This window comes from Plecotus auritus (genome assembly GCF_963455305.1).
Source record: "Plecotus auritus genome assembly, chromosome: 8".
NCBI lineage: Eukaryota > Metazoa > Chordata > Mammalia > Chiroptera > Vespertilionidae > Plecotus > Plecotus auritus.
The window spans coordinates 67,779,654-67,805,492 of NC_137782.1; the positions used below are offsets into that span (position 1 = coordinate 67,779,654).

A 25,839-nucleotide genomic window follows, 5' to 3' on the forward strand; every position below is an offset into this window, starting at 1 on the left:
TCTGTTCCTCAGGTTTTTAATTCACTTGATTTTTAGGTTCACTTGTTGATAGATATGTATTTGTTGTTCATAATTTTTATCTTTACCTTTTCTTCTTCTTCCTCTTCTTTAAGAATACCTTTCAGCATTTCATATAATACTGGTTTGGTGGTGATGAACTCCTTTAGCTTTTTCTTATCTGTGAAGCTCTTTATCTGCCCTTTAAGACCTCTGTCTTCCCCGGCTCCCGAGCCTCCGCCCAAGAGTCCAGATTACCCCCCGTAAGAGCGTGGGTCCCCAGGGTCTCGCCTGGAACTGGGGTTCAGTGCAGTCAGGAGTTTCCGACTCCCTTCTGCTAGGGAAAGCCTGTGGCAACCTCCGCAGTCTTTGCGCACACTGGTGCGCGTGCCTCTAGACCCCTGCCTGCCGGGGCTCCCCTGGTCTCCCCCTGCCTTTCTCTCTATCTGACAGTCCAGACTCCCCCTGTATGAGCCTGGGTCCATGGGGTTTCGCCCGGAACTGGGGTTCAGTGCAGTCGGAACTGGGGTTAGTGCAGTCGGGGCCTTCCTTCCCCCTCCCACCAGAGAAAGTCAGCCAGGCTCTCCGCCGCCCTTCCTCTCTGCGTGCACAAAGACCCTTTGCCGTACCTCCAATTCTCTGTGAGCTTTTCTCTTTCCTTCTAGTTTTAGAATTTCCACTCAGCCAGCTTTCCTGTGGTTCTGGATGGTGTCCGTTCTGTCTTTTAGTTGTAGTTTTGAAATTTTTGTGCGGGGCAGCAGTTTAGGTGCTTACCTATGCCGCCATCTTGGTTTCTCCAGAATATTAGGTTCTTGATGATCATGGAAATGCCTTATATGCTCTGGATTGCTTCCCTTTGGCAATCAATTATTGGCAGAGGGCACAGGAAACCATGATTGGCTCAGACTAACATTTTGGGGGTGAATAGATATTGGGGAGTAAAACATGGAGACATTTGTGTCAGTAGTAAAAGGAAAGAAGGGCAAAGAAGTCAAGAGATTTTCAGGGCATTATAATTGTGATAGATTATGGGATCTTAACTAGGGAAGTGGGAAAATGAAATGTGTGGATAATGGGGATGAATATGGAGGAGAGTTGGTTTAGTGGATTGGAGGTCCCAATGGGGCTGATGACTCACTGGGAAGGGAGAAGAAAGCTAAATGAACTGGAGAGAGAACATATGGTAATAGTATAGGAGTACAGGACACCTAAAATGAACATTTTGGTGGTTCTGCTATTACTGGTAATGACAAGACCTAGAAGACTGAGTAAAGTGGGATGGAGAAAGATTTTAATGTTGAAATTATGAAATGGAAAGTCTGGGTTTTGGATGGAACATCTCGGATGTTGAAGTAGTTGAGTGAAAGGCAGTGAACTAGATACTAATGTCTTCACTGGGTGAGATGTAATTGGGATCTCAGTAGATATCTAAAGAAGTGAGGGAGACTGATCCAAAAGAGTGTCTGTTTCAGAGAGACTGACATTGTTGGTGGAAGTTGGAGGAAAAATGACCTGGAAACAGCAGTGAGAAAGGAAATAGCATCCTTCTTAAATAATAAAAATTTCTATATAACACAATATACTAGAAACAAAGTATATAGAAAAAAGGAGAGTGAGAAAATATATTTATAGTATATATAACATACAAATGGGAGCTCCTTAATATAAAAAGAGCTCCTAAATATTAATTTGAAAAGACCATTTGGTCGCAAAGTAGGCAAAGAATATGGAATCTAGCCCTAACCGGTTTGGCTCAGTGGATAGAGCGTCAGCCTGCGGACTGAAGGGTCCCAGGTTCGATTCCGGTCAAGGGCATGTACCTGGGTTGCAGGCACATCCCCAGTAGGGGGCGTGCAGGAGGCAGCTGATCGATGTCTCTCTCATCGATGTTTCTAACTCTCTATCCCTCTCTCTTCCTCTCTGTAAAAAAATCAATAAAATATATTAAAAAAAAAAAGAATATGGAATCTAAATTCACAAAGGGAGAAACTCAAATGAACAAGCAATGAGAAGATTCAAACATTAGGGCTAGTACCAGTCAAAACATTAAATAGTAGGATATGCCTATCATATTGGCAAGATCTCAAAATATTGCCAAACTTCTGGCTTTGGCACGAGTGTGGGAAGACAGGTGCTGATGTACACTGTTCAAAGAGGGTTGGTTATAGATTTCCACTTCAGAAGCAGCAGCTTAAATGGCTATGGTGGATCTGTTGTGAGTTGTGGCTTGATGTGTTTGCCCATTACGGTTATGCTGTCTATAGTGTTATTGTATTAAATACATATAACTTACTGTGAAATTTTTTTTGGTCAATCCTTACCTGAGGATATTTTTTCCATTGATTTTTTTTTTTTCTAGAAAAAGTGGAGGGAGGAGTGTGAGAGAGAAATAGAGAGAGGAACACTGATTTGAGAGAGATACATTGATTGGTTGCCTCCCTCATGTACCCCTATCAGGGCTGGGAATCGAACCTTTGTGCACTGGCCAACACTCTAACCATTGAGCACACCAGCCAGTTCTGTGTGATCTTATTTTTTAAAATACCAACTCATATTTATAAATAAGTTTTTGTGTCCATTTTTATGGTATAATGTATGATTTTCCCCATCTTATCTGGAAAGATTTAGATATGTTTTTTGTTTATTTGTGTTGATTTTAGTATATTTGTATCTTCTTAAGTGTATATATTTGTTTTATCTATATTTGTGTAATCTGAATATAACTATGCAGTTATTTTCTTCTTGTTATATAGTATGCATCTCACTTTGCTTGATTTGGATTGTATTGAGAATTAAAAAATATATTATTAATATATAAAATCTTGATGGACTTAAGTTTTTTTCTTTAAATTACAGATTAACTGGATCTTCTGGGTTTGTAACAGATGGACCTGGAAATTATAAATATAAAACGAAGTGCACATGGCTCATTGAAGGACAGTAAGTAATAATGGCTAATTGATTTTTTTTTTTTTTTTTTTAGGATAGAGCTCAGTGTGGCATTACTTGTCCTACAAGTAAAATTAACAAACTGTAGCATAAAGTACTTAAAATATTTTTATTCAATAATTTCTTATTTTATAAGTAAACTTTATTTTATTTTTCTTAATCTTTATTTTTACTTAAAAAAACTTTTTGTGTTGATTTAATGCTGTAAAGGAATTGTACACACCAGAATTTTGTATATTTTCAATTGTACTAGTTCAGTGGTCGGCACACTCATTAGTCAGCAGAGCCAAATATCAACAGTACAACGATTGAAATTTCTTTTGAGAGCCAAATTTTTTAAACTTAAACTTCTTCTAACGCCACTTCTTCAAAATAGACTCGCCCAGGCCGTGGTATTTTGTGGAAGAGCCACACTCAGGGGGCCAAAGAGCCGCATGTGGCTCACGAGCCGCAGTTTGCCAACCACGGTAGTAGTTAAAAAAATGCGAGTATTTTAAGTGATGTGCTTAAAGCAGTAGAAAATCATAATATTGTGTCATTTTTCTAAATACCTATTTTTATTGTGGGGATGAAAGTTAGAATAACTGTTATTGTCCAAACAACTACTCTTCGCTTCCATGCCTCTCCAGCTGTTAAATTCTTTTTCTTACCTTTAGCAATCCTTTAAAGCAGTGTTTCTCAAACTTTTTGGTTTCAGGACCTCATTACACTCTTAAATTTATAGAATTCTAAATAACTTTTGTTCTTGTGGGTTATATCTGTTTTTACCATATTAAAAATTAAAACTAAGAAATACTATTTAATTCAGTTTAAAAACAACTAATAAACCCACTATGCGTTAGCACAAATGACATATTTTTATGAAAAAAGAAGCCCTGTATTTAAAAAGTTAATAAAAGAATGGCATTGCTTTACAGTTTTGTAAATCTCTTCTCTGGATTAATAGAAGACAGCTAGATTATCATTTTTTCTGCATTCACTTTTTAAAAAAATACATTTTTATTGATTTCAGAGAGGAAGGGAGAGGGAGAGAGAAATAGAAACATCAATGGTCAGAGAGAGAGAATCATTGATTGGCTGCTTCCTGCACGTCCCCTGCCCGGGATAGAGTTTGCAACCTGGGCATATGCACTGACCAGGAATCGAACCATGACCTCCTGGTTCTTATCCAGATGCTCATCCACTGAGTCATGCCATCCGGGCCTGCATTCACTTTGTTTCAATGTTACGATGGTGAAGTATGTGAAGAAAATTAGGCTTCACTTGAATATGAAGTGGGGAAATGGCAGGAGTTTTTATAGTGCTTTTAAAGAATTGTGGATGGTAGTCTTTGACAAGTGGTAGTTTCTTAAAAGTAAATTGCAATGTGGAATATGAAACAATGTGAATGAACTTTAGGAATTTGTTAAATTAAAAGTAATTAGTTTTCTTGTACTTTGGGTCTTTAACCTGTGCATGGTTTTATAACATGTTATGTGGTCATTTGGAAAATATTGGCTCACTGAATTATGCAGATATCCCACATGTTGATATATTTCATTATATGATATTTTTTAAAAATCACATTGGGCTATGGCCAGGTAGTCAGGTGGTTAGAGCATTGTCCTGATACCCAAGGTTGCAGATTAGATTCCTGATTAGGGCACATAAAAGAATCAACCAATGAATGCATAAGTGGGTAGAACAATAAAAATCGGTGTTTCTCTCTCTCTCTCAAATCAATTAAAAAATCACATTAGTTATATCACCATCAATCTCATCAGAACGTTTTAAATATTGGGAAGTTGTGTCTAGGTGGCAGATATCAATCTTCCAAAGCTCTGATTATTGCTTGAAAGCTTATATTTTATCTTTGGCACCAGATACTGCCAATTGTTTTCTTTGAAGTGACAGTTTTACTTTGTTCATTTTAAAGAAAATATCTGCTGTATATCCAAGTCTGAAAAACCATAGTTTGTTCTTTCAAGTAAAAATGGTAAATGGTGTTCTAAAAGAAAGGCAACTGTTCAGCTCACAACTCAAACAATTCAAAAGTGATTTTCCTTGAAACCATTGTACTTTGTTAGGTAGCGGAAGTTTTTTATGCATACTTCCCACTTTGTCATGCATAGTATTAAAAAGAATGTGTACCATTAATAAAATTAATAGTTTTTACCATGTAATAAAGCTATGCTTAAATGAAGCTGTCATTTCTTCTTTTCTTTCTGTGAGGGAGTGATGGTGAAGCATAACAGTGATTACTAGTACAGTTTGGTGCTACCGTCTTGCTAGGTTCCAAGGTGTCAGCAGTTTTACCCACCATTTGCTCTTGTACCATTAGTAAATGCCAACATGATGATAAGGTACATGATAGTTTAATATTAATTATTATGTACATAGTCTTGACCTCTTGGGCCCCTAAAAGGGTCTCAGGGCCCCTGATGTTCTGTGGACCACACTTTGAGAACTTGTGCTCTATGGTCTGCCCTTGCCCTTTCTGTCAGTCCACTCCCATCTGGTGTCTTTCTCCACCATTGCTCAGCATGGGATCTCAGTGGTTGTTCCTACTCAGCCTAAGCAAAAAATAATTTCTCCTTCCTCTTATCCCCATATTCAGCCTATCAGTGAGTTCTGTCCATTTTCCTTCTAGAATATCGCCCAAATCCTTCTATATTCTCCTTTTCATATTAATCTCTGAAATTATAAAAACCACCACCCTCAATTTCCTTGGCCCCTGTAATAGCCTTGAAATTGGCCTTTTGATTTTTGCTTTTGCCTCTTGCTTACCTCTTACTTCTTATCTCATGAGGTTCCCTCGATTTGCTGTTTCAGATATGCTGATTTTTTTCATATTGTTCTTACATATCAACTTATTTCTTCCTGAGTCTTTAAGACCGTGCTGTTTCCTCTGCCTGAAACATCTGTTCCTAAGCTTTTCATATGGCTTATCTGTTGTCATTCTAATCTCCTTCAAAGCTTTCTGGGGTATTTCCCCACCACCTGGTGTACTACCATAACATAATTCCTTTAATTTCTTCACAGTACTTATCACCATCTGAGTTAACTTATTTATGTATTTACTTAGTTGTTAGAGATGTTAGTTAGGTAGATAAGTGTGAGGTAGAGGAAAGTCTAGACTGGAGACATATACTTAGGCATCCGCAGGAACTAGATGGTGTTGCTAATACCAAGAGCTGTTTGAGCTGAAGCCATGTTAGAGAGTGAAGGGGTAAGTGGGATATGAGGAAATGGAGAAAACAAAGTCTTCTGTAGAGTTTTACTCTATTAAGAGGAGAAAGGGATGGGTGGGGTAATAACTAGAAGAAGAGTTGGGATTTGAAGCTTTTTATCTTTTGTTGTTTTGTAAAATATGTGATACTGAAGGAGATTTAAATGTGGATGTAAAAGTTTCAGATAAGGGAGATGCTAAATATTTGAGAAATGGAAGGAGAAGTAGGTAGGTGTATCTGTTTTAAAAAATGGGAATTTGAGGGATTTTTGTCTTGGTGCTGAACATAAGCAGAGAAATGGGTGGGACTGAATGGCTTGAAATAGTAATTGAGAATACCAGTTGTGGAGAAGGAGAGAGAGTTAGTAATAGGACTGCTGGCAGAATTGAAGTACCATTTGAAGTTGGTGAGCAATGACCAATACTGGAGCCAGCCTACTCGGTGGTGTGACTTTCTCTGGCATGGATTAGTTTTGTTTGGGTTCATTCTAAATCAAAGCAGGTAACTGTTTTCCTCTAGACCACAGCTTTTGCCAAGTAGTTCCAGGAAAAGTCAGAGGGGCAGGTGAGTTTAGAGAATTGGCAGGTGTAATTATGAAATGATGTAGTGTGGAATCTTCGGTTGAATAAGGAAGTGCAGAACTGGAAGGGCTAATGGGTTGGTTCAGAGGCTGTTAATGAATGGCTGCTGTAGACTATAAGGCCCAAAGAGGCACAGACCATGTCTATTTTGTTTATCAGTGTATGTTTAGTGGTCTCTTGCATATAGTAAATACTAAGTAAATCTTTGACAAATAATGAAATACTCTTTAGTATTAATTTCTCCTCTCTGTAAATTAAAAATCTAGGTATATATTTTTCAAATGTTTGATAGTGATGATGATTATAAATTATTTTTTGTTGTTTTTTTTTCAGGCCAAATAGAATAATGAGACTTCGTTTCAATCATTTTGCTACAGAGTGTAGTTGGGACCATTTATATGTTTATGATGGGGACTCAATTTATGCACCACTAATTGCTGCCTTTAGGTAAGTTCACTCATATTAGTTGTTAATCATATGATTTCTGAATTCAAACATATGTCCTAGATTGCATTCTTACTGGACTCACCTTTATTATTCCTTAACACACTATTTCATGGAAAGAGTACTATTTCTGGAGGCCTGACTTGGTTTCCTGTAACTACTAGGTAAGTCTTTGGGCAGAGTACTTGACTTCTCTTTTTAATTTCCTGCTCTGTACAGTCATGATGGTAGTATTGTTCATCTGCTTCTCCTGGTAGTAAAGTTTACATTTTAAAAATGTTTTGTGAGTAATATGTTGAATAATAATATTTCCATGAAAAATTAAATCGGGGATCACGTTAATTTTAATCCTTTCTGTGTTCCTCATTACATAGGCCTTCAGGAGGTATATGTTAAATTCAAATATAGGTGTGTGTGTGTGTGTGTGTGTGTGTACTTATGGGCGAGGGAAACTTTATGGAAGAATACACAGAAAATGAACAGTGGTTATCTGAGGAGAATGAGGAATATACCATTTATGTATTATAATATTTTTTCAATAATTGTATTCCATATTGTTAAAATAGCTTCACACCCAATATATGGCATGTTCTGAATTGTTTTTGGCATTTTAGTTTTTATTAACAATAACTGGCTGTGTTGTTATCTTTTTGACCATATAGGAATTCAAAACCATCCTATTTTTCTTCCTTTAACTTGATAGAAGGTTTATAGAATAACTAGAGGCCCGATGCACAAAATCTGTGCTAGAGTAGGCCTTCCTTCCCCCAGCTGCCAGCACTGGCTTCCCTCTGGCACCCGGGACCTGGGCTTTGCTCTGGCTGCCAGCAGGCACCTGGGACCCCGGCTTCCCTCTGGCCACCGGCTTCATCCGGAAGAACGTCCGGTCTAATTAGCATATTACCCTTTTATTATTATAGATATATTTTTAAAATACACATCTTCTTAGGGAGTCATATTTGTCAGTTTTTTATCTACAACTCACTTTTTGGATTCTCTCCACCCCCTATAAGTATTTTATTTCCTTGACTAAATAGAAATCAATTCAACAAATTTTTTTTGTATTCCTCACATGGGACTAGTCCAGTCGTGGGCAAACTACGGCCCGCGGGCCGGATCCGGCTGTTCTATCCGGTTCTCTTGCTCTCCCCTCCGCTCCTTTACTTTGAATTTATATTAGTTCACACAAAAACTCCATCCATGCTTTTGTTCCGGCCCTCCGGTCCAGTTTAAGAACCCATTGTGGCCCTCGAGTCAAAAAGTTTGCCTACCCCTGGTCTCATGTGGGTGAGGAAGTAACAGAGTAAACAGTACAAGAGTTGCCAAAGGACACAGGAGACCAGGGACTAATGTGACCTTGTATTTCTCCCCTCCCTTTGGCTTAGAAATCTCTCTAACATATCTTTGAACTAAGAACCAGTTTCTAAGATTCACTTTCGAGGCCAAAGATCAGGATGGATAGGCCATGCTAAGCATCAAAATGTCATTTGCTAAGTGTTGAGCATGTATATCTTTATGCCAGAATTTGAAGCATTCCTTGCATTATAGCAAGAGGCACCACAGATTTTAACACAAGCGCAAAAACTATCTATAATATGATGTTATCATGATAGTACTTTTTTTGGGTTCACTTGATACTGAGTTCATTAATCCAGATATATGGAGTTTTGTAATGTGCTGGGCACTTGTAATCAGCTTGCCATTAGCCTTGTGGGAACATCAGCCAAGCAGGTATGCATAATCAATGCTGTGCTTCACCTGGACTGGGTATTTGATGAGCAGACATGTGAATCAACAGCAACATATAAATAAGTAGAAGGCTGTAATTGTTCTAATTGATGACTTTTAAGAGAAGCCAAAGTATATGTATAGAAAACAGGAGAAATTTTAGGTTTCTATAAAAAAAAGTTGGTTGACTGATAGTATAGATTAATCCATTGATTGTGTTAAAATTTAACCTATGGCATAGTATTGGAATATAAAATTTCTAAAATTATAGTGAGAAAATACAGGTTTGAAAATTGAAATTTACCTGAAACACAAAACCTCTAAACCATTGATAAACAGAACAATTTGGAAACCCTGACACAAGATCAGGAGCTGAGAAATGCTGTTGGGTCAGGAGGACTTGGATAGAGGAATCAACCCAGTGGTAATGTGCTGGGAGCCTAGAGTGGAGAGAGCCTGGCAGCAGATAGTTCAGCCAATAAAGAAAAAACCACACAGGATTCAGAAGATATGGACTTTTAATCTGAATTCTGTTCTGTAGTCTTCAGTTTTTAAAACCTAAGATGAAGGTGTTGTATGGTGTTTTCTCTGGGTGTATTGCAAATTATGAAGCAAAGAGGCCAGTGTGGCTAGGGTCAAGTGAATAAAAGGAATAGAATAATGGTTGAGATTTTTGTTCATTGGGTGGTGTTGTGTGTGTGGAACATATTGCATAGGACCTGGTAAGGATTTAGGCTTTTAAAGAATGAGGTGATGTCATTGGTGGTGGAGACAGTGCCTCAATGATTGAAGATATTGAGCATATGAAGATATGCAATAGGCAGGTAAACATAGGAAAAATGGTTAACATTGGGAGTGTAAAAGAAAGTCAGAATCAAAATTTAAAAATCACTTTTTACTTATTAGCGAAGCTAAAATAGGACTATTAATCTTACTTGGTGGGGTGACGTGGGATTGACTCTTTCAGTCTTTATTGATGGGACTTCAGGTCAGCACGTATCTTCTGGAAAGCAAGTTGGTATTATGGGTCAGGAGCCTTAAAGCCATCATTTAGAACCTTGACATAATTCTTTCCATCTCCAGGCACCCAATGAATATTTTTGTGTGCTGGTGTGAGATACCATAAGTTCTGAAGGAACTTTTAGTAATATGGGAAATGCTTATGGTATATTACTGGTAAAATAGACTATAAAATGTAATCTGGTATTAATTAGGCAAAGAAAATACATCAGGATGTATTTGGGATTATGTGTTTGTTTATCAAGCTTACTTATTTATATTTTTACTTTTCATGTCTTTTGCTAGTACTTGACATTCATCAACTCATGAAGTTTGTTACCGTCTGTGATTATTAGAGGTTTATTCAGTTTTTCAAAGAAGCATTATAAAAATGTTTATTAAAAAAAGAAAAATAGGGCCATTGATTTCAAATCTTAATAGAAATATAACCCAGAATAAAGGAGAATCTAGCAAAAGATTCAGATCTATTCCCCAGAGAAACCAGAACTAATAGGGTTGTACCATGCATTTATCGCAGGAAGTTGCCCCTCTTCCTGGAAGTGGTTTTTTAAATTATAAGGATGAATTTCAGCTCTGAGTTTGTGTTTGCCACCATGTGATGTGTCTGTGATTGTGTTTCCCTTGATAAGAAATGTGTTTTCATTTCAGTGGCCTGATTGTTCCTGAAAGAGACGGCAACGAGACTGTCCCTGAGGTTGTTGCCACATCAGGTTATGCCCTGCTGCATTTTTTTAGTGATGCTGCTTATAATTTGACTGGATTTAATATCACTTACAAGTAAGATATTTAAGTCTAATATTTGCAGTTTTATTCAAAAGACTATATACTTTGTTTTAACAATAATAATGACTAACATATATTGAGGGCTTGCGGTGTGACAGGCATTGTGGTAAGCAGTTTGAATGTATTTTCTCATTTAAAGTTTTTTTAAAACACAGTGAAATATGGGCACTATTTTTTCTACTTGTTTTATAATTGAAGAAACTAGTGGGAAACAATACATTGTTAAAGTGCTTGAACCACAGTTTCAACCTAGATCTTTCTGCCGTTGAGCTTCTCCTGGAAGAGAGGGGTGTTATCCTGCTAAAGGATTAAAACATAAAGGTTTTTTGCTAAGTACGATTTAACAAATAGTAGTAGTTTTCATGTACTCAGTGGTTGGACCATTGATAACAACTTAGTTGAGGTTACAAAGGAAATGTAGACAGACAGATTTTAGCAGCTTTTGGAATTTGTTGTGATACGGAGAGAGGCTAACTTTGGTTGTTGCTAATCCTCACCTGAGGATATTTTTTCCATTGCTTTTCAGGGAGAGTGGAAGGGGGGAGGAAGTGGGGTGGCGGGGAGAGAGAGAAAATGTCATTGTAAGAGTGACACATCGATTGGCTGCCTCCTACTCGTGCCCCAACTGGGGGGCAGGGAGCGAACCCACAACCCAGGTACATAACCTTGACCAGGAATCAAGGAACCCACAACCCAGGTACATAACCTTGACCAGGAACCTATGACCCTTCGGTGTGTAGTCCGGTGCTCTAACCACTGAACAACCATGGCCAGGGCTAGAGAGGCTTTTGTCTTTTCTATTTTTCCTCTTAAGAAATGCCCCCCAATTAAATGAACCTCAGTAAAGGAAGCAAATTTCACTATGGGGGGCTGCTCTCTCTGTGGAGTAGCCTGTTCTCTGCCTCACTGCTTCACTAATAAACCCACTTTCACTTCAAACTGAAAAGAAAAAAAATGTTTCTTTTCATAAGTAATTAAATAGGCTAGTGGCTTGTGATAAAGAACTTCTGTGACCCTCCAATCCTAAAATACTATTTGGCCTCTTACAAAATAAGTTTGCCAGCTCCTAGCGTAGGCAGTGATCTCTACGTGTAACCTTTATGTTGGGTTATTTTTCTGCCCATTTTCTCATGATCTCAGTATTCATTCCGGCTGATTTGAAGCTGTCTCTATCTTGATTAGTGTGGTGATTCAGTCTTTCAGGCGCCCAGGGTGTGTGACTTGGCAGCTTAGGCGGCTTATCACACACAGTACTAGCAAGGTGATTTTCAGTGACACAGGTAGGAATAAAGGCTGGGTTGAGGGCAGATGTTGATAGGTTGGTTGGGTACATATGAGATGTCTAAACAGGACATTGATATTGGGATCTAGGACTCAGAATTCCTGTCAGAGTTGGGATGTCATCTGGAAAAAAGTGGCATTTGGACAGTGACTGACTGGCCTATGGGGCATGTGCACAGTGACTGGCCTATGGGGCATATGGACAGTGGCTGGCTATGGGGCATGTGGACAGTGACTGACTGGCCTATGGGGCATATGGACAGTGGCTGGCTATGGGGCATGTGCACAATGACTGACTGGCCTATGGGGCATATGTACAGTGACTGACTGGCCTATGGGGCATATGGACAGTGGCTGGCTATGGGGCATGTGGACAGTGACTGACTGGCCTATGGGGCATATGGACAGTGGCTGGCTATGGGGCATGTGCACAATGACTGACTGGCCTATGGGGCATATGGACAGTGGCTGGCTATGGGGCATGTGCACAGTGACTGACTGGCCTATGGGGCATATGGACAGTGGCTGGCTATGGGGCATGTGGACAGTGACTGACTGGCCTATGGGGCATGTGCACAGTGGCTGGCTATGGGGCATGTGGACAGTGACTGACTGGCCTATGGGGCATGTGCACAGTGACTGACTGGCCTATGGGGCATGTGCACAGTGGCTGGCTATGGGGCATGTGGACAGTGACTGACTGGCCTGTGGGGCGTGTGGACAGTGGCTGGCTATGGGGCATGTGGACAGTGACTGACTGGCCTATGGGGCATATGGACAGTGGCTGGCTATGGGGCATGTGGACAGTGACTGACTGGCCTATGGGGTGTGTGCACAGTGACTGACTGGCCTATGGGGCGTGTGGACAGTGACTGACTGGCCTGTGGGGCGTGTGGACAGTGACTGACTGGCCTATGGGGCGTGTGCACAGTGACTGACTGGCCTATGGGGTGTGTGCACAGTGACTGACGGGCCTATGGGGCATGTGCACAGTGACTGACTGGCCTATGGGGCATGTGCACAGTGACTGGCCTATGGGGCGTGTGCACAGTGACTGGCCTATGAGGTGTGTGCACAGCGAGGAGAGGGATAGTAGAGGCAGCTAAGGGGCATAGGAATGCCTGTAGGCTTTGTTGTCATAGAAGCCCAGAGAAGAAAGTGTCAGGAAGGAGGAAGCTGACAGCTATGAGATTGAGTAAGCAAAGGAGGCTTTTAGGTCACCCTAGCTGGGGAGGGTGGAGTCGGGGGCCTAGTAGGAATGGAAGATTAGAAAGTCATGGCATTGAGAGTGGGAAACTGGTGAATTTCTTCTCTGAAGGAGAGGGGATAGAAGGGAGATGTGAGTTTAGGCTAGGGCTTCTCAAACTTCACATGCACAGGAATCTTCTATAGGACTTGTTAAGGCACAAATTTCTGGGCCCTACCCAGAAATTGTATTCAGCAGAGCAGTGCCTGAGAATCTGTGTTTCTAAATACCTCCTGGGTGATGCTGCTGCCAACTGCAATAATCTGGGCAATAATCTTTAACAAATTTTGTATCTTCTCCAAACTTGCAACATGCATTTGTTAATTTTTGTAATGCTCATCATTTGTGGGCTACCAAGAATAGGATAGTCATTCCATCTTGAGAAGCTAAGCCTAAACATTTTGCAAGAATTTCTTCTCTCTTTGTAAGTTCTTTCACTTATCTCTTAAGAGAATCCAGCAAGGTCAATTTGATTTCATTACTTACCCAAGCTATGCTTTGTTGGGTGACCCTATTTAGGCTGAATGGTAAGTACTGCAGCTGTGCTTGTGAATGAACTGGAAAGACAGTAACATTTTTAAACCTTGTGTAGGAGAAAGTTCTCCTAAATTATTACAAGTGTTGCTTTGTTTTGATTTAATTTTCTTTCACTGTTTTTATAGTTTTGACATGTGTCCGAATAATTGCTCAGGCCGAGGAGAATGTAAGATTAGCAACAGCAGCAACACTGCTCAGTGTGAATGTTCTGAAAACTGGAAAGGTGAAGCATGTGACATTCCTCACTGTGTAAATAACTGTGGTTTTCCTCATCGAGGCATCTGCAATTCCAGTGATGTCAGAGGATGTTTCTGCTTCTCAGAGTGGCAGGGTAGGTGCTTTTTTCACTTTTCTTCCAATTTAAAGTATATTTCTAGTTTAATAACTAGTAATTGACTTTATTCCTAGTATCTATATCTTCTCTGTTATTCACATATCAGGTAGTGTTTAGATTTTCACATCTCTTTATTGAGCTTCTTACAAATATTTGAAGTTCATAGATGTGTGGTTGTAGTCTCTTTAGAATTGGAGAGGGGTTTGACATTCTTTGCAATTCATTCATGACAGTTGGAGAACTTGGTCTCAGCCATAAGAAGACATAGCAGATAACCAAGCTGGGAGATGGGTCAATAATAATGTCTCCTCAGAAACTTTCAATATATAGTAAAATTCTAAAGTAGTCAGCTAATGGATTTATCTGTAGATAAAAATTATTAAAGAAGGTTGAGCAAATTCTTTAAGGATGGATGATAATAGCTGATACTGATTTAGTGATTTTCTTTATACATTTATCCCTTTGTCCGACCACTTTTATTGTGAAAGGAAATGTGCTTTTATAAATGCTTTATTTGTTCAATTTGGCTGAAATCAAGGAGGTAAATAACTAAAGTATTTGAGTACCTATCACTGTGCAAATGGTGCAGCAGAAGTTAAACCTTCCAAGAATGGAGCTTCTTGATTTTCCAGGAAATGGGAAGTTTGTACTATTATTCCTGGGACTAGTCTTTACATTTTAGCCCTAAAGTGTTTTTGTTTTTTTTTCATTTGCATTAATAATCCCTTTGTCCTCTTTCCTCTGAGGGCTTTCGAAGCAAGTATTTTATTTCTAAAAAATCCTAACCTGTATATAGTCAGGTCATCATTAAAAAGTATGTGATTTTGAATATTATGAGAGATTACTGTTGGTCTCTAGCTTTGAGTAAATGAAAAGCACAAATTAAAAGTGATTTTTCTGATATCTAGACACTAAAGGGCAAGACTGAGTATTCTTTAGATATTTGTTACATTTAGTAGATTAAAACTTGAAATGCAGTAATTCTAAAGCTGCGTTTTGTGAAGCTAATTTATTGTTTTATTAGGTCCTGGATGTTCAATTCCTGTACCAGCTAACCAGTCATTTTGGACTCAAGAGGAATATTCTAACCCAAGGCTCCCTAGAGCCTCTCACAAAGCTGTGGTCAATGGAAATACAATGTGGGTTGTTGGAGGATATATGTTTAACCACTCAGATTACAGCATGGTTCTAGCGTAAGTTGTTTTAACACTTTTGCAAAAAAATTAATTTTCCATTTTTAAAATTTATAAAATAGAGATAAACAAAAGGAAAATAAATCATCAGTAATTCTATTATCTGGTGGAAAATCTCTGTTAATATTTTGGTAGTAGTATCCCAGACTTTTTTGACATATTTTTAGTTTTTGAAATTGGAAGCCACAAAGAATTCATTGTAATAAGCAATAATTCATCTTTTCCACATACTGTATCTCATGCTTTGCTTTAGGTACATATAGTAGGTTCTTTTAAATAGGGGGTTACTTTATCTCTTCATTTAATTAACAACAAATCTATAGATCAAATGGTTTGAATTTATAGTTTACCAGTGGAAATTAGGCCACTGTGTAGTACTTCCCAGAGTTCAAGGTCTATTTACTGGTCTCATGCCACTTATCCTGAAAGGAGAATATATATTGTCATGGTGGAATTAGCTATGGAGATTGACTTTTGGGAGAAATTTATCAGCACTTAACTCATTGGTGATTTTGTGCCCTCGCAGTGTTTTCTAGGCATTTTCTATTAAGGAAGGTTGTAAAAAACTATCATCTGTTCTTTAAGGGGTTCTGGGAATATGGCATTGGTGTCATAGTTTATGATTTCCCCCAAAATGTATCATTAAACACACAGATTGACTAGGAAACATGCAAAAATACATGGGTTACACTGATAACAAGACTTGGTTAGAGGTATGCAACTACATCAAGCATGTCAAACTCAAAGGCTAACATAGGCCATATAAACAAGGCTTAAGTTTATGTGGGCCGCAGAAATACAAAAGCTTCAATTTTCATAGAAATGTAGGTTTATTTCAATAGAGACATGGTGAATACAAAGGGCTGAAATAAATGAGTAATCGTTAACATAAAATAATAGAACATTTTAATAAAAATTACTATTTTTTCTTGAACATTAACTTAGCAGACACTGAATAACTGCACAAATTAATAAGCGTAATGCAAATAAACCTATATTTCTTGTTCTCCGAACTCGAAATATTTCCTGTTGCGCACACCAAACAAGTCAGTCCAAGACTAGTGACGTGGCAGTTGGCTGCTCAAATATTCACTGCCAGTATTAGTGGGGAGAAATGGTGTGCCTGCGCGTAAGGGAAATTAATGCAACATGATTATAGTCATCAGTCATTAGCGAACGTTGTAGTTCGTTATTAATAGTTATGTATAACAGGATATTGTAAAAATTAAGTTACAAATTTTTTATTAAAACATTTCTTACATACCATTATATTGGCTGGGCCCCAAAAATATTCATTGTGGGCCCGCGAGTTTGACATGCTTGATCTACACAGATGGGTAAAACTAAACCACTGACAGCTGCAAGACTTGTATGTATCAGTATCTGTGCAGGAGTAAGCAAAGGGGAGCAATGAGTCCACTGGCTTGAATAGTAGGTGTAAATGTGTTTACAGAAGCCACAGTAGTCCTTCTCAGAAAACACCTTGCATGGTCAGAACTCCACAAAAGTCTTGCAGCGGTATGCAGTCAGTTCTGTAAAACCATTTTCCTGGATAGTTTTGAGTTATTTTTACCTAAAGTATAATACTGTGTTTTTTAAAAATTAGTGAGAATACGATACATAGGGAAAGAAAGGGAGGGTGAGAAGGGGAAACAGAGCCAGGGAGAGACAATGAGAATGACCGAGACTTCTCCAGGCTTCTAAGCAGAAAAGTAAACCACATAAAAGGGGGAGAAATCAGACTTGCTTCTGATTTCTCCATAGCAACATTTAATACCAGCATTCAAGGGAGCAGTATCTGCAAATTTCTGAAGGAAAGAATGGATGGCTCAAGAATATTATACCCAGCCAAGGTGTCATTCAACTCTAAAGCTAGAAAGCAGATACTCTTCTTAAACATGAAAGAATTTAGAGAAAGGAATACATATGAGCTCAACTGGAGAAAGGCTACTTGACAGTGAAATGCAGCCAATAAAAAATTAAAGACTCAAGAAAGAGAAGTTGTGGTAAGAGGACTGTGAAGAGATTGATCCAGCTAAAATATAGACCTACTACTAAATAACTATTGAATTATAGTTATAGAATGGAATATGAATGTTATAACCTGGATAATGTAAAAATTATATAACAAAAATTGGGAGAAGTCCTGGGAGGAAATGCGAGTGCTGTTTTCAACTGTCCAAACAGGGAGTGAGTGGATCTTGTCCAAAATTAAATTGTATGGAGCTTAAAAACTAAAGTGAATTCAGCCTCTAAATTTTTCATGTACTTAAAAATTATAAAACATTCAAACAATATATAAAATTATAGGTGGTATTAATTTATGTATTTTTCATATTTGATAACTGTCACCATTTTGTTAAATTTGTTTCAGATCATGTATATAATACTTAAGACAAAAGGAAAGGTTTAGAGGAAAATAATGAATATTAATGCATTTAGCACCCACGTTAGGAAGTAAAACATTGCTAATATAGTTAAAGACCCCTGCATGCCCCTCTAAAATCCCAGAGACAATTAATACCTTGATTTTGTGGTGTCATTTGTTAACATACATATTTTTATACTTTATATATAAACATATTTTAGAATTAATAAAGTTTCTGTTTTTTGTCTTTATAGAAATAGTATTCTGTAGTTTGCCTTTTTAGCTTTACATTGTTTTGAGAGTTATGTTGATAACTCTCAACAGTGTTAGGTTGCTTGAGTATATTTATTTTTGATTCTGTATAATTATTCTATTACATAGGTATACTATAATTTATTAATCTATTTTCTATTGATGGATATTTGTTTCCTTTTTTATTATTTTGCGATAAAACTTTCTTTTTTAAAAGTTTATCTTTATTGTTGAAAGTATTTCAGATGTCCCTTTTCTCCTCCCATTTATTTCTTCCCTCCACTCCACACCCACCCCTCCCTAGACCTTCACTACACTATTGTCTGTGTTCATGGGTTATGTGCATATATGCATGTAAGTTATTTGGTTAATGTCTATCCACTACCCGCTTCCTTCTGAAATACATTAGTTTGTTGCATGCTTCAGTGTCTCTGGTTCTATTTTGTTCATCAGGTTTTTTTTGTTCATTAGAGTCCACATACTGTATAAGTGAGATCATGTGATACTAGTCTTTCTCTGCCTTATTTCACTTAGCATAATACTCTCCAGGTCCCTCCATGCTTTCTCAAAGGGTAATTGTTTACATATAGTAATGGTTTGTATAATTTTAAAAACCTGGATTATTTAGGGAAACTTACAGAAAATAAACTTTTAAAGTGTAACAATAGCATTTGTTTCCCTTTGATTTTTTCTATTAAATTATATAAAAATTAAAATCGTATTTATTAAACATATCCATAGCATGATCTCCTTTCTATAAATATATATTGTTACTCGATTTTTCTATCTGTATATATGCATAGAATAATGTCTGGAATGATGTTTACTTAATGTTAATGATATTCATTTTTAGGTGATTAAATGTGGGATCATTTTTTAAGGTTTTAACTTTATATTTTTGCATTTGTTACATTTTTTTCCAAATTTTTATTTACTGATTTTAGAGAGAGAGGAAGGGAGGGATTGAGGGAGGGAGGAATGGAGGAAGAGAGAGAATGAAGGAAGGAAAGAAAGGAAACAAAGGAAGAAGGAAGGAAGGGAGGCAGGGAGGGAGGAAGGGAGGGAAGAAAGAAGATTTTTGACTGGGGATCGAACCATCAGCCTTGGCATATTGGGACGATGCTTTAAACAACTGAGCAACCCAGCCAGGGCCATTGGTTACATTCTTCATAATGAATATTATGATTTTAATAAAAACCAGTAGAGGGATATTTTTCTTGAAGACAAACTAAAAGTGACTATACTAAGATATTGAATGTGATTAAGCTGCAAAGCAAGAGTATAGATGATTTATCTTTTTGACTTTTTTTTGCTATAAAATGTATTCATACTATAATTGAAATACTATAATGATATAGCTTTCTTAAAATATGAATTTAAAAAATCTATTAGGTAAAGAAAAGGGAGAGTTAGGAATTTTCTTTTATTTAATTACTAGAGGCCCGATGAATGGATTTGTGCAGTGGTGGGGTCCCTCAGCCTGGCCTGTGCCCTCTCGCAATTCAGGACCCAGGCCTGCGGGGATTGGGCCGAAACCGGCAGTCCGACATCCCCCGAGGGGTGTAGTAGTGCGTCTAGCGCCTGTTGACCCGTCCGTCAGCTGAGTGGCGCTCCTGCTGTGGGAGCTCACTGACCACCAGGGGCAGCTCCTGCGTTGAGCGTCTGCCCCCTGGTGGTCAGTGCGCATCATAGCAATTGGTCAAACTGTCGACCCATTGCTTAGGGTTTTATATATATAGATCATTCCCCTTTGAGTACCTACCTTTAATTTCACATGCTTAAATAAAAGGCAGGTTATGGTAATAAAAGTTTAAGTTCCTTGAGTATAATGCTATCTTCAGGTTATTTAAACTGTGTGTAGAAGAGGTTTTCAGGAATCATTAGAAACTTCCATTAGATTTCTTTCATTCTTTTATTTATTTATTTATTATTTTTTAAAAAAATATATTTTATTGATTTTTTACAGAGAGGAAGGGAGAAGGATAGAGAGTTAGAAACATCGATGAGAGAGAGACATCGATCAGCTGCCTCCTGCACACCCCCTACTGGGGATGTGCCCGCAACCAAGGTACATGCCCTTGACCGGAATCGAACCTGGGACCCTTCAGTCCGCAGGCCGATGCTCTATCCACTGAGCCAAACTGGTTAGGGCAGATTTCTTTCATTCTTGTCCCAGGGCTATGCAGCCCAGCCCTCCTTCCTGAGTTCTCATATGCATAGTAGGCTCAGATATGAGGTTTGTTCACCCAGGTGCCTATCCATATGCATGTCAGATATAATGAGCATCTCCAAGCTAGATTCTATCACAAATAAAAGCATACAAGATATTCTGTTCTGTCATTTGGGTGAAAATATGATCTGTTTGTTTTGTAGGTATGACCTTGCTTCTAGGGAGTGGCTTGCACTGAACCGTTCTGTGAACAATGTGGTTATTAGATATGGCCATTCATTAGCATTATACAAGGTAAAATGTCTCCACTCTACTGAGCTAGAAACTCAACTCTTCCATAGTGACTTTTTCATATTATGTGGTTGAAAAGCTATTTAATGTTGTTTTTCCCCCCTAACCTTTTGGTTGTACATTACACATAAAAGTTACCAAGTTACCATCTTTGCCATTTTTAAGTATAAATTTCAGTGGTATTAAATACATTCATAATGTTGTGCAACCATCACCATCATCCATCTCTGTAACTTCATCTAAGAAAACTGCAACTTATGCCCATTAAACACTTAAGTCCTCATTTCTTCCTCCCTTAGCCCCTGGTAAGTACCATTCTGTTTTTTTGTCTCTATGATTTTGACTTCAGTGTCTTTTTTTAATTGGGGGAAAACTTTATATTTTGAAGAATATATATATGTGTGTGTGTATATATATATATATATATATATATATATATATATATATATATATATATTGATTTCAGGAAGGGAGAGGGACAGAGAGATAGGAACATCAGTGATGAGAGAGAATCATTTATCGGCTGCCTCCTGCATGCCCCGTATTGGGGATCGAGCCTGCAACCCGGGCATGTGCCCTTGCCTGGAATCGAACCCGGGACCCTTCAGTCCACAGGCTGAAGCTCTGTCCACTGAGCCAAACTGGCTAGGGCTGGAGGAGTTTATAATTGGCTAATGTACAAGCGGAAGTTAAAGTTGAAACAAATTTAACATGAGAAATTTTAATGGATTCAAATTGTACTAGGATATTATGATTGTGGTACTAGATGGTTAAAAATTAATATAATATAGTGTTGATTAGTGTTTATGTTTCTTATATTAGCAAGGTTAGCCAAGAATAGCCACATTGCAGTATAACTAATCATTTTCATTTCCTTGTTTTTGTGGTTTATGGTAGGATGAAGGAACTTTTCAACTTTATTTTTCTAATCATTTTATCACTGTAGTAAAGGTTTTGCATGAGGAAGTCCAAGAAAAGTGGCAAATTAGAGATGTAGAATACAACTTATTTTATTTTGTTTCTTTTGCCATATTTTTCCTAGACATTCACTGAAAGCTGCATTTCACTAACACTTTTTAAGCTAAGAATAATATTGAGGTTTTGAACTGCTCTTTTTCTGTTCTCAAATTTAATCCTTTAGATGTTTTTAGAGTTTTGTTCACATTTTTTCCCCAGGATAAAATTTACATGTACGGAGGAAAAATTGATTCAACAGGGAATGTGACCAATGAGTTGAGAGTGTTTCATATTCATAATGAATCATGGGTGTTGTTGACTCCGAAAGCAAAGGAGCAGTATGCAGTTGTTGGGCACTCAGCACACATCATCACATTGAAAACGGGCCGAGTGGTCATGCTGGTCATCTTTGGTCACTGCCCTCTCTATGGGTACATAAGCAATGTACAGGAATATGACTTGGGTAGGTATATTTTTCCAGTGGTATTTTTTTGAATGTGAAATTTAAAACTTTACCCTAATTATTATGGCTTTTTTACAATTCAACCTAACCTTGGCCTAGTACTTTATCTTGAAATGCAGTTAACATTGATGTATTACTAGTGAAATTCAGATTATGGTGCTGCTATGTAGTATGCAGTATATTTGTTACTGTCAATTGGGCACAGAGTCAAAGATGGCACTAACTGCTTTAGGAACTGAAAATAAAATAAATTAATAAAAATGATTCAAAACAACGCATTCTGAAAAAAAAAAACAAAAAACAACCACATTTGTTTAGCTCTTTAGAGATTGGGTTAGGGGAGCATTATTTCCTCTTATTATAAAAACTTTCCTTTAGTTAAATTTTATTTTATCTGTTGTTATGGAATAGGAGTACCAGCTATAATTTATATTTTGAGAAAGCAGACCCATAAAGTATATCTTTGTATTGACATGGGGAATTAAGTGTTCAATTGAGGGGACTCTGACTCTTAAATTTAATGTAATTCTTTTCCGTTATGGTGTATTAGAACATTAAAACATTTAACAAATTTAAGTTTGCACCTGACTTTATTAGTTTTAGGTGGCCTTCCTTTAAAAATAAAATGATAAAAAAGTTATATATATCAAGTCTCCCAGAATCTCTTCTCTTATCCTAAGCTATTTGGTAGTTTTAAGTATTAGAGAAGAGGAGCCTGCAACATTTGCCTTTAACTGTTTTCCATTTTCAGATAAGAATACGTGGAATATATTACATACCCAGGGTGCCCTTGTCCAAGGGGGTTATGGCCATAGCAGTGTGTATGACCACAGGACTAGAGCAGTCTATGTTCATGGAGGCTACAAGGCTTTCAGTGCCAATAAATACCGGCTCGCAGATGATCTCTACAGATACGATGTGGACACCCAGATGTGGTAAGTGCTTTTTCTTGAGCTTTCATTTTAAGGTGTGGGAAAATGTGCTGTATATTTTTAAAAAATATATTTTTATTGATTTCAGAGAGGAAGGGAGAAGGAGAGAGATAAAAACATCAACGAGAGAGAATCATTGATCGGCTGCCTCCTGCTCGCCCCCTACTGGGGATCGAGCCCGCAACCCAGGCATGTGCCCTTGACCGGAATCGAACCCAGGACCCTTCAGTCCACAGGCCAACGCTCTATCCATTGAGCCAAACCAGCTAGGACAATGTACTATGCTTTTTTTCTTTAGGCCTAGCAGGTAATTCTCTTACGTGTTACAAAGAAATTGGGAAATAAGCAGAAGGTAATAAAGTAGCTAGTATTTATTTTGTTGCATTATTCTATAATCTTGTAGTAGGTTGATCAAGAAAATGCTTGGTATTTTTTGGATGGTTTTCGATTTTCAGACACTCAGTACCACTGTAAAATTTTAGCTCTTCAGAATCCTAAAGAATAAATTATTTTGAGTTTATGCACACTGTTGTAGTTAAGTAGAATATATCCATTTTACCTTCTCTTTTTTCTTTTTCCTTTTTTTTTTCATTTTACCTTTCCTTGATGACTAAGGGTATCATCACTGGGGTCAATTATTGGCATCATTCCATGAAACACCAAACAGAGATTGTCTCAGTACCTAAAAGATTAAAGCTCTCCTCGCTCTAGACTATATATTGGTCTTTATAAAGTATGCTAATTTTAATAAATATAAAGCAAATTTGAGATATGAAATAATATAATTAAAAAGCAAGTTTCTCTTCTTTTTGTATTTCCCTACATACTTGAGACCATACTGTGGATACAGTTTTATATTCTGTCACTTTCAGTGGCTGTGTAATACTCCATTGTGTAGGTGTACTGAGCCTGTACAGTTGGAAATTTTGGTTTCTAGCTTTTGTTTTACTGATAAAGCATTGTGCATAAGCTTCTGTCTGTTTTTCATATGATTCCTATCCAGAAACTACAATGATAAGGTCATCAATTTTTAAGGCTCTTAATATATTTTGTCAGAATTCCCATAAGTCTTTAAGATTTTACATGTTTACTTATTATTAAGAAAGTTATATGAAGGGAAAAATCCAGAAGTATTTGAACATTTGGATGTGAACTTAAGAAAATGGTTATGTGCTCTAGCCGGTCCTGCTCAGTGGATAGAACATCAGTTGTAGGGTTCTGGGTTCGATTCCTGTCAAGGGCACATGCCTGGGTTGCAGGGTCCTCAATCCTCAGTAGGGGGTGTGCTGGAGGCAGCCAATCAATGGTTCTCATCATTGATGTTTCACTCCCTCTCCCTTCCTCTCTGAAATCAATAAAAATATATTTGAAAAAAGAAAGTGGTTATGTTGCCCTGGCTAGTTTTGCTCAGTGGCTAGAGCAGCCGTGGGCAAACTACGGCCCGCGGGCCGGATACGGCCCGTTCAGCTGTTCTATCCGGCCCGCGGAGCGAAAGAGCGGAGGGTTCTCTTGCTCTCCCCTCTGCTCCTTTACTTTGAATTCATATTAGTTCACACAAACACTCCATCCATGCTTTTGTTCCGGCCCTCCGGTCCAGTTTAAGAACCCATTGTGGCCCTCGAGTCAAAAAGTTTGCCCACCCCTGAAGCCCTCAGACCAAAGTGTATATACCTGGGTTGTAGGTACAATCCCCTGGCATGACCAGTCCAAGTGTTTCTCTTTCTCTCTCTCTCTCTCTCTCTCTCTCTCTCTCTCTCTCTCTCTCTCCCCCTCCTTCCCTCCCTCTCTCTCTCTCTCCCCCCCCCACCTCCACTTCCTTTTCACTGTCTCTAAAAATCAATGGCAAAAATATCTTTGGGTCATAGTTACAGAGGCAGTAAAGCATCAAACAGACTGTCTAATTACAGCGGTAAGGTTAGGGAGAGGTGGGGGAAATAAGAGATCAACTGAAGGACTTGTATGCATGCATATAAGAGTAACCAACGGATGCAAAACATTGGGGGGTGAGGGCATGTATGGGAGTGGGGTGAGGGGGGCAATGGTAAGATATGTACACATATAATACCTTAATAAAAATTTGAAAAAAAAATGAGATCAAAAGATATATAGAGACAAATGAGAATGATAACACGACATATCAAAAGCTCTGGGGGAGAAACCAAGATGGCGAAAAAAAAAATATCTTTGGGTCAACAAAAAACTAACAAGGTTATGTTTGCATTAGTGAATAGGTGATAAGTATTGTAAAAAACTAAACTTGTATTTATTATTTTTAAATCTCAAAAGGACCATTCTTAAGGACAGCCAATTTTTCCGTTACTTGCACACAGCTGTGATAGTGAGTGGAACCATGCTGGTGTTTGGAGGAAACACACACAATGACACATCCATGAGCCATGGCGCCAAATGCTTTTCTTCAGATTTCATGGCTTATGACATTGGTAAGTTTCCCCAAAACACTTTATTTTCAAGGGTCTTTTTTGTCTATAAGTAACATTTTAAAGGAAATGGAAATATTGCTAGTTAAAAATGATCAGGCCAAAAAAAAAAAAAGGTCAGGCCATTTAAAAGAGGCCTGAACAGTATTTTTATGTTAATTTGACTAATGTTGCATTTATTAAAAAACATGACTTCTTTATTAAATTTTTTTTGAAGTCGCTCCTTTAATTAGTTGAATGTAAGTTGAATGTTAATTTTTGAGGATGAGTTGGGATAACTGGGCTCTCCTGTGCTACAGATGTAGTGTCATGTAGTTGTTGACCACCAGCATTGTGTTAAGTTGGTTCCCTAGATACCAATTTCACATTCTTTTAAAAATTCTAGTGTGGTAATACATTTTTCCAGAAGAGGGCAGTATTTGTTCATGCAGAATAAATGCTAGCTATTCTCTTGTATAAATATCATCATTGGATGTTCATTTCTGTGCCAGCCACTGAGCTTCTACATTGCCCTTGGCCTCATAGGGTGGGAGGTAGAGAACCGAGTATACAATATAATTGCAATTCATGGTGTTACTTGCTCTAAGATGAATATATGAGAGTACCTATGAACATTCCTAACATATAGGGAAAAGGGTTATAGTTGGGGAAAGCCTTTTTGAGAAG

The 25,839-nt window shown here is 37.9% G+C and overlaps 1 protein-coding gene across 2 annotated transcripts in view; it reads left to right on the top strand.

Annotated features, from left to right (window-relative positions):
• ATRN (attractin) overlaps positions 1-25,839 on the top strand; it is a 166,821-nt gene that overhangs the window by 39,662 nt on the left and 101,320 nt on the right. For both annotated transcript variants that reach the window (XM_080685822.1, XM_080685823.1), the window contains exons 2-10: positions 2,854-2,937; positions 7,070-7,183; positions 10,577-10,705; positions 13,901-14,106; positions 15,134-15,302; positions 20,296-20,386; positions 21,560-21,803; positions 22,555-22,738; positions 25,022-25,176. In XM_080685822.1, coding sequence (XP_080541948.1) covers positions 2,854-2,937; positions 7,070-7,183; positions 10,577-10,705; positions 13,901-14,106; positions 15,134-15,302; positions 20,296-20,386; positions 21,560-21,803; positions 22,555-22,738; positions 25,022-25,176 — 1,376 coding nt within the window. The remainder of the gene's footprint in view (positions 1-2,853; positions 2,938-7,069; positions 7,184-10,576; positions 10,706-13,900; positions 14,107-15,133; positions 15,303-20,295; positions 20,387-21,559; positions 21,804-22,554; positions 22,739-25,021; positions 25,177-25,839) is intronic.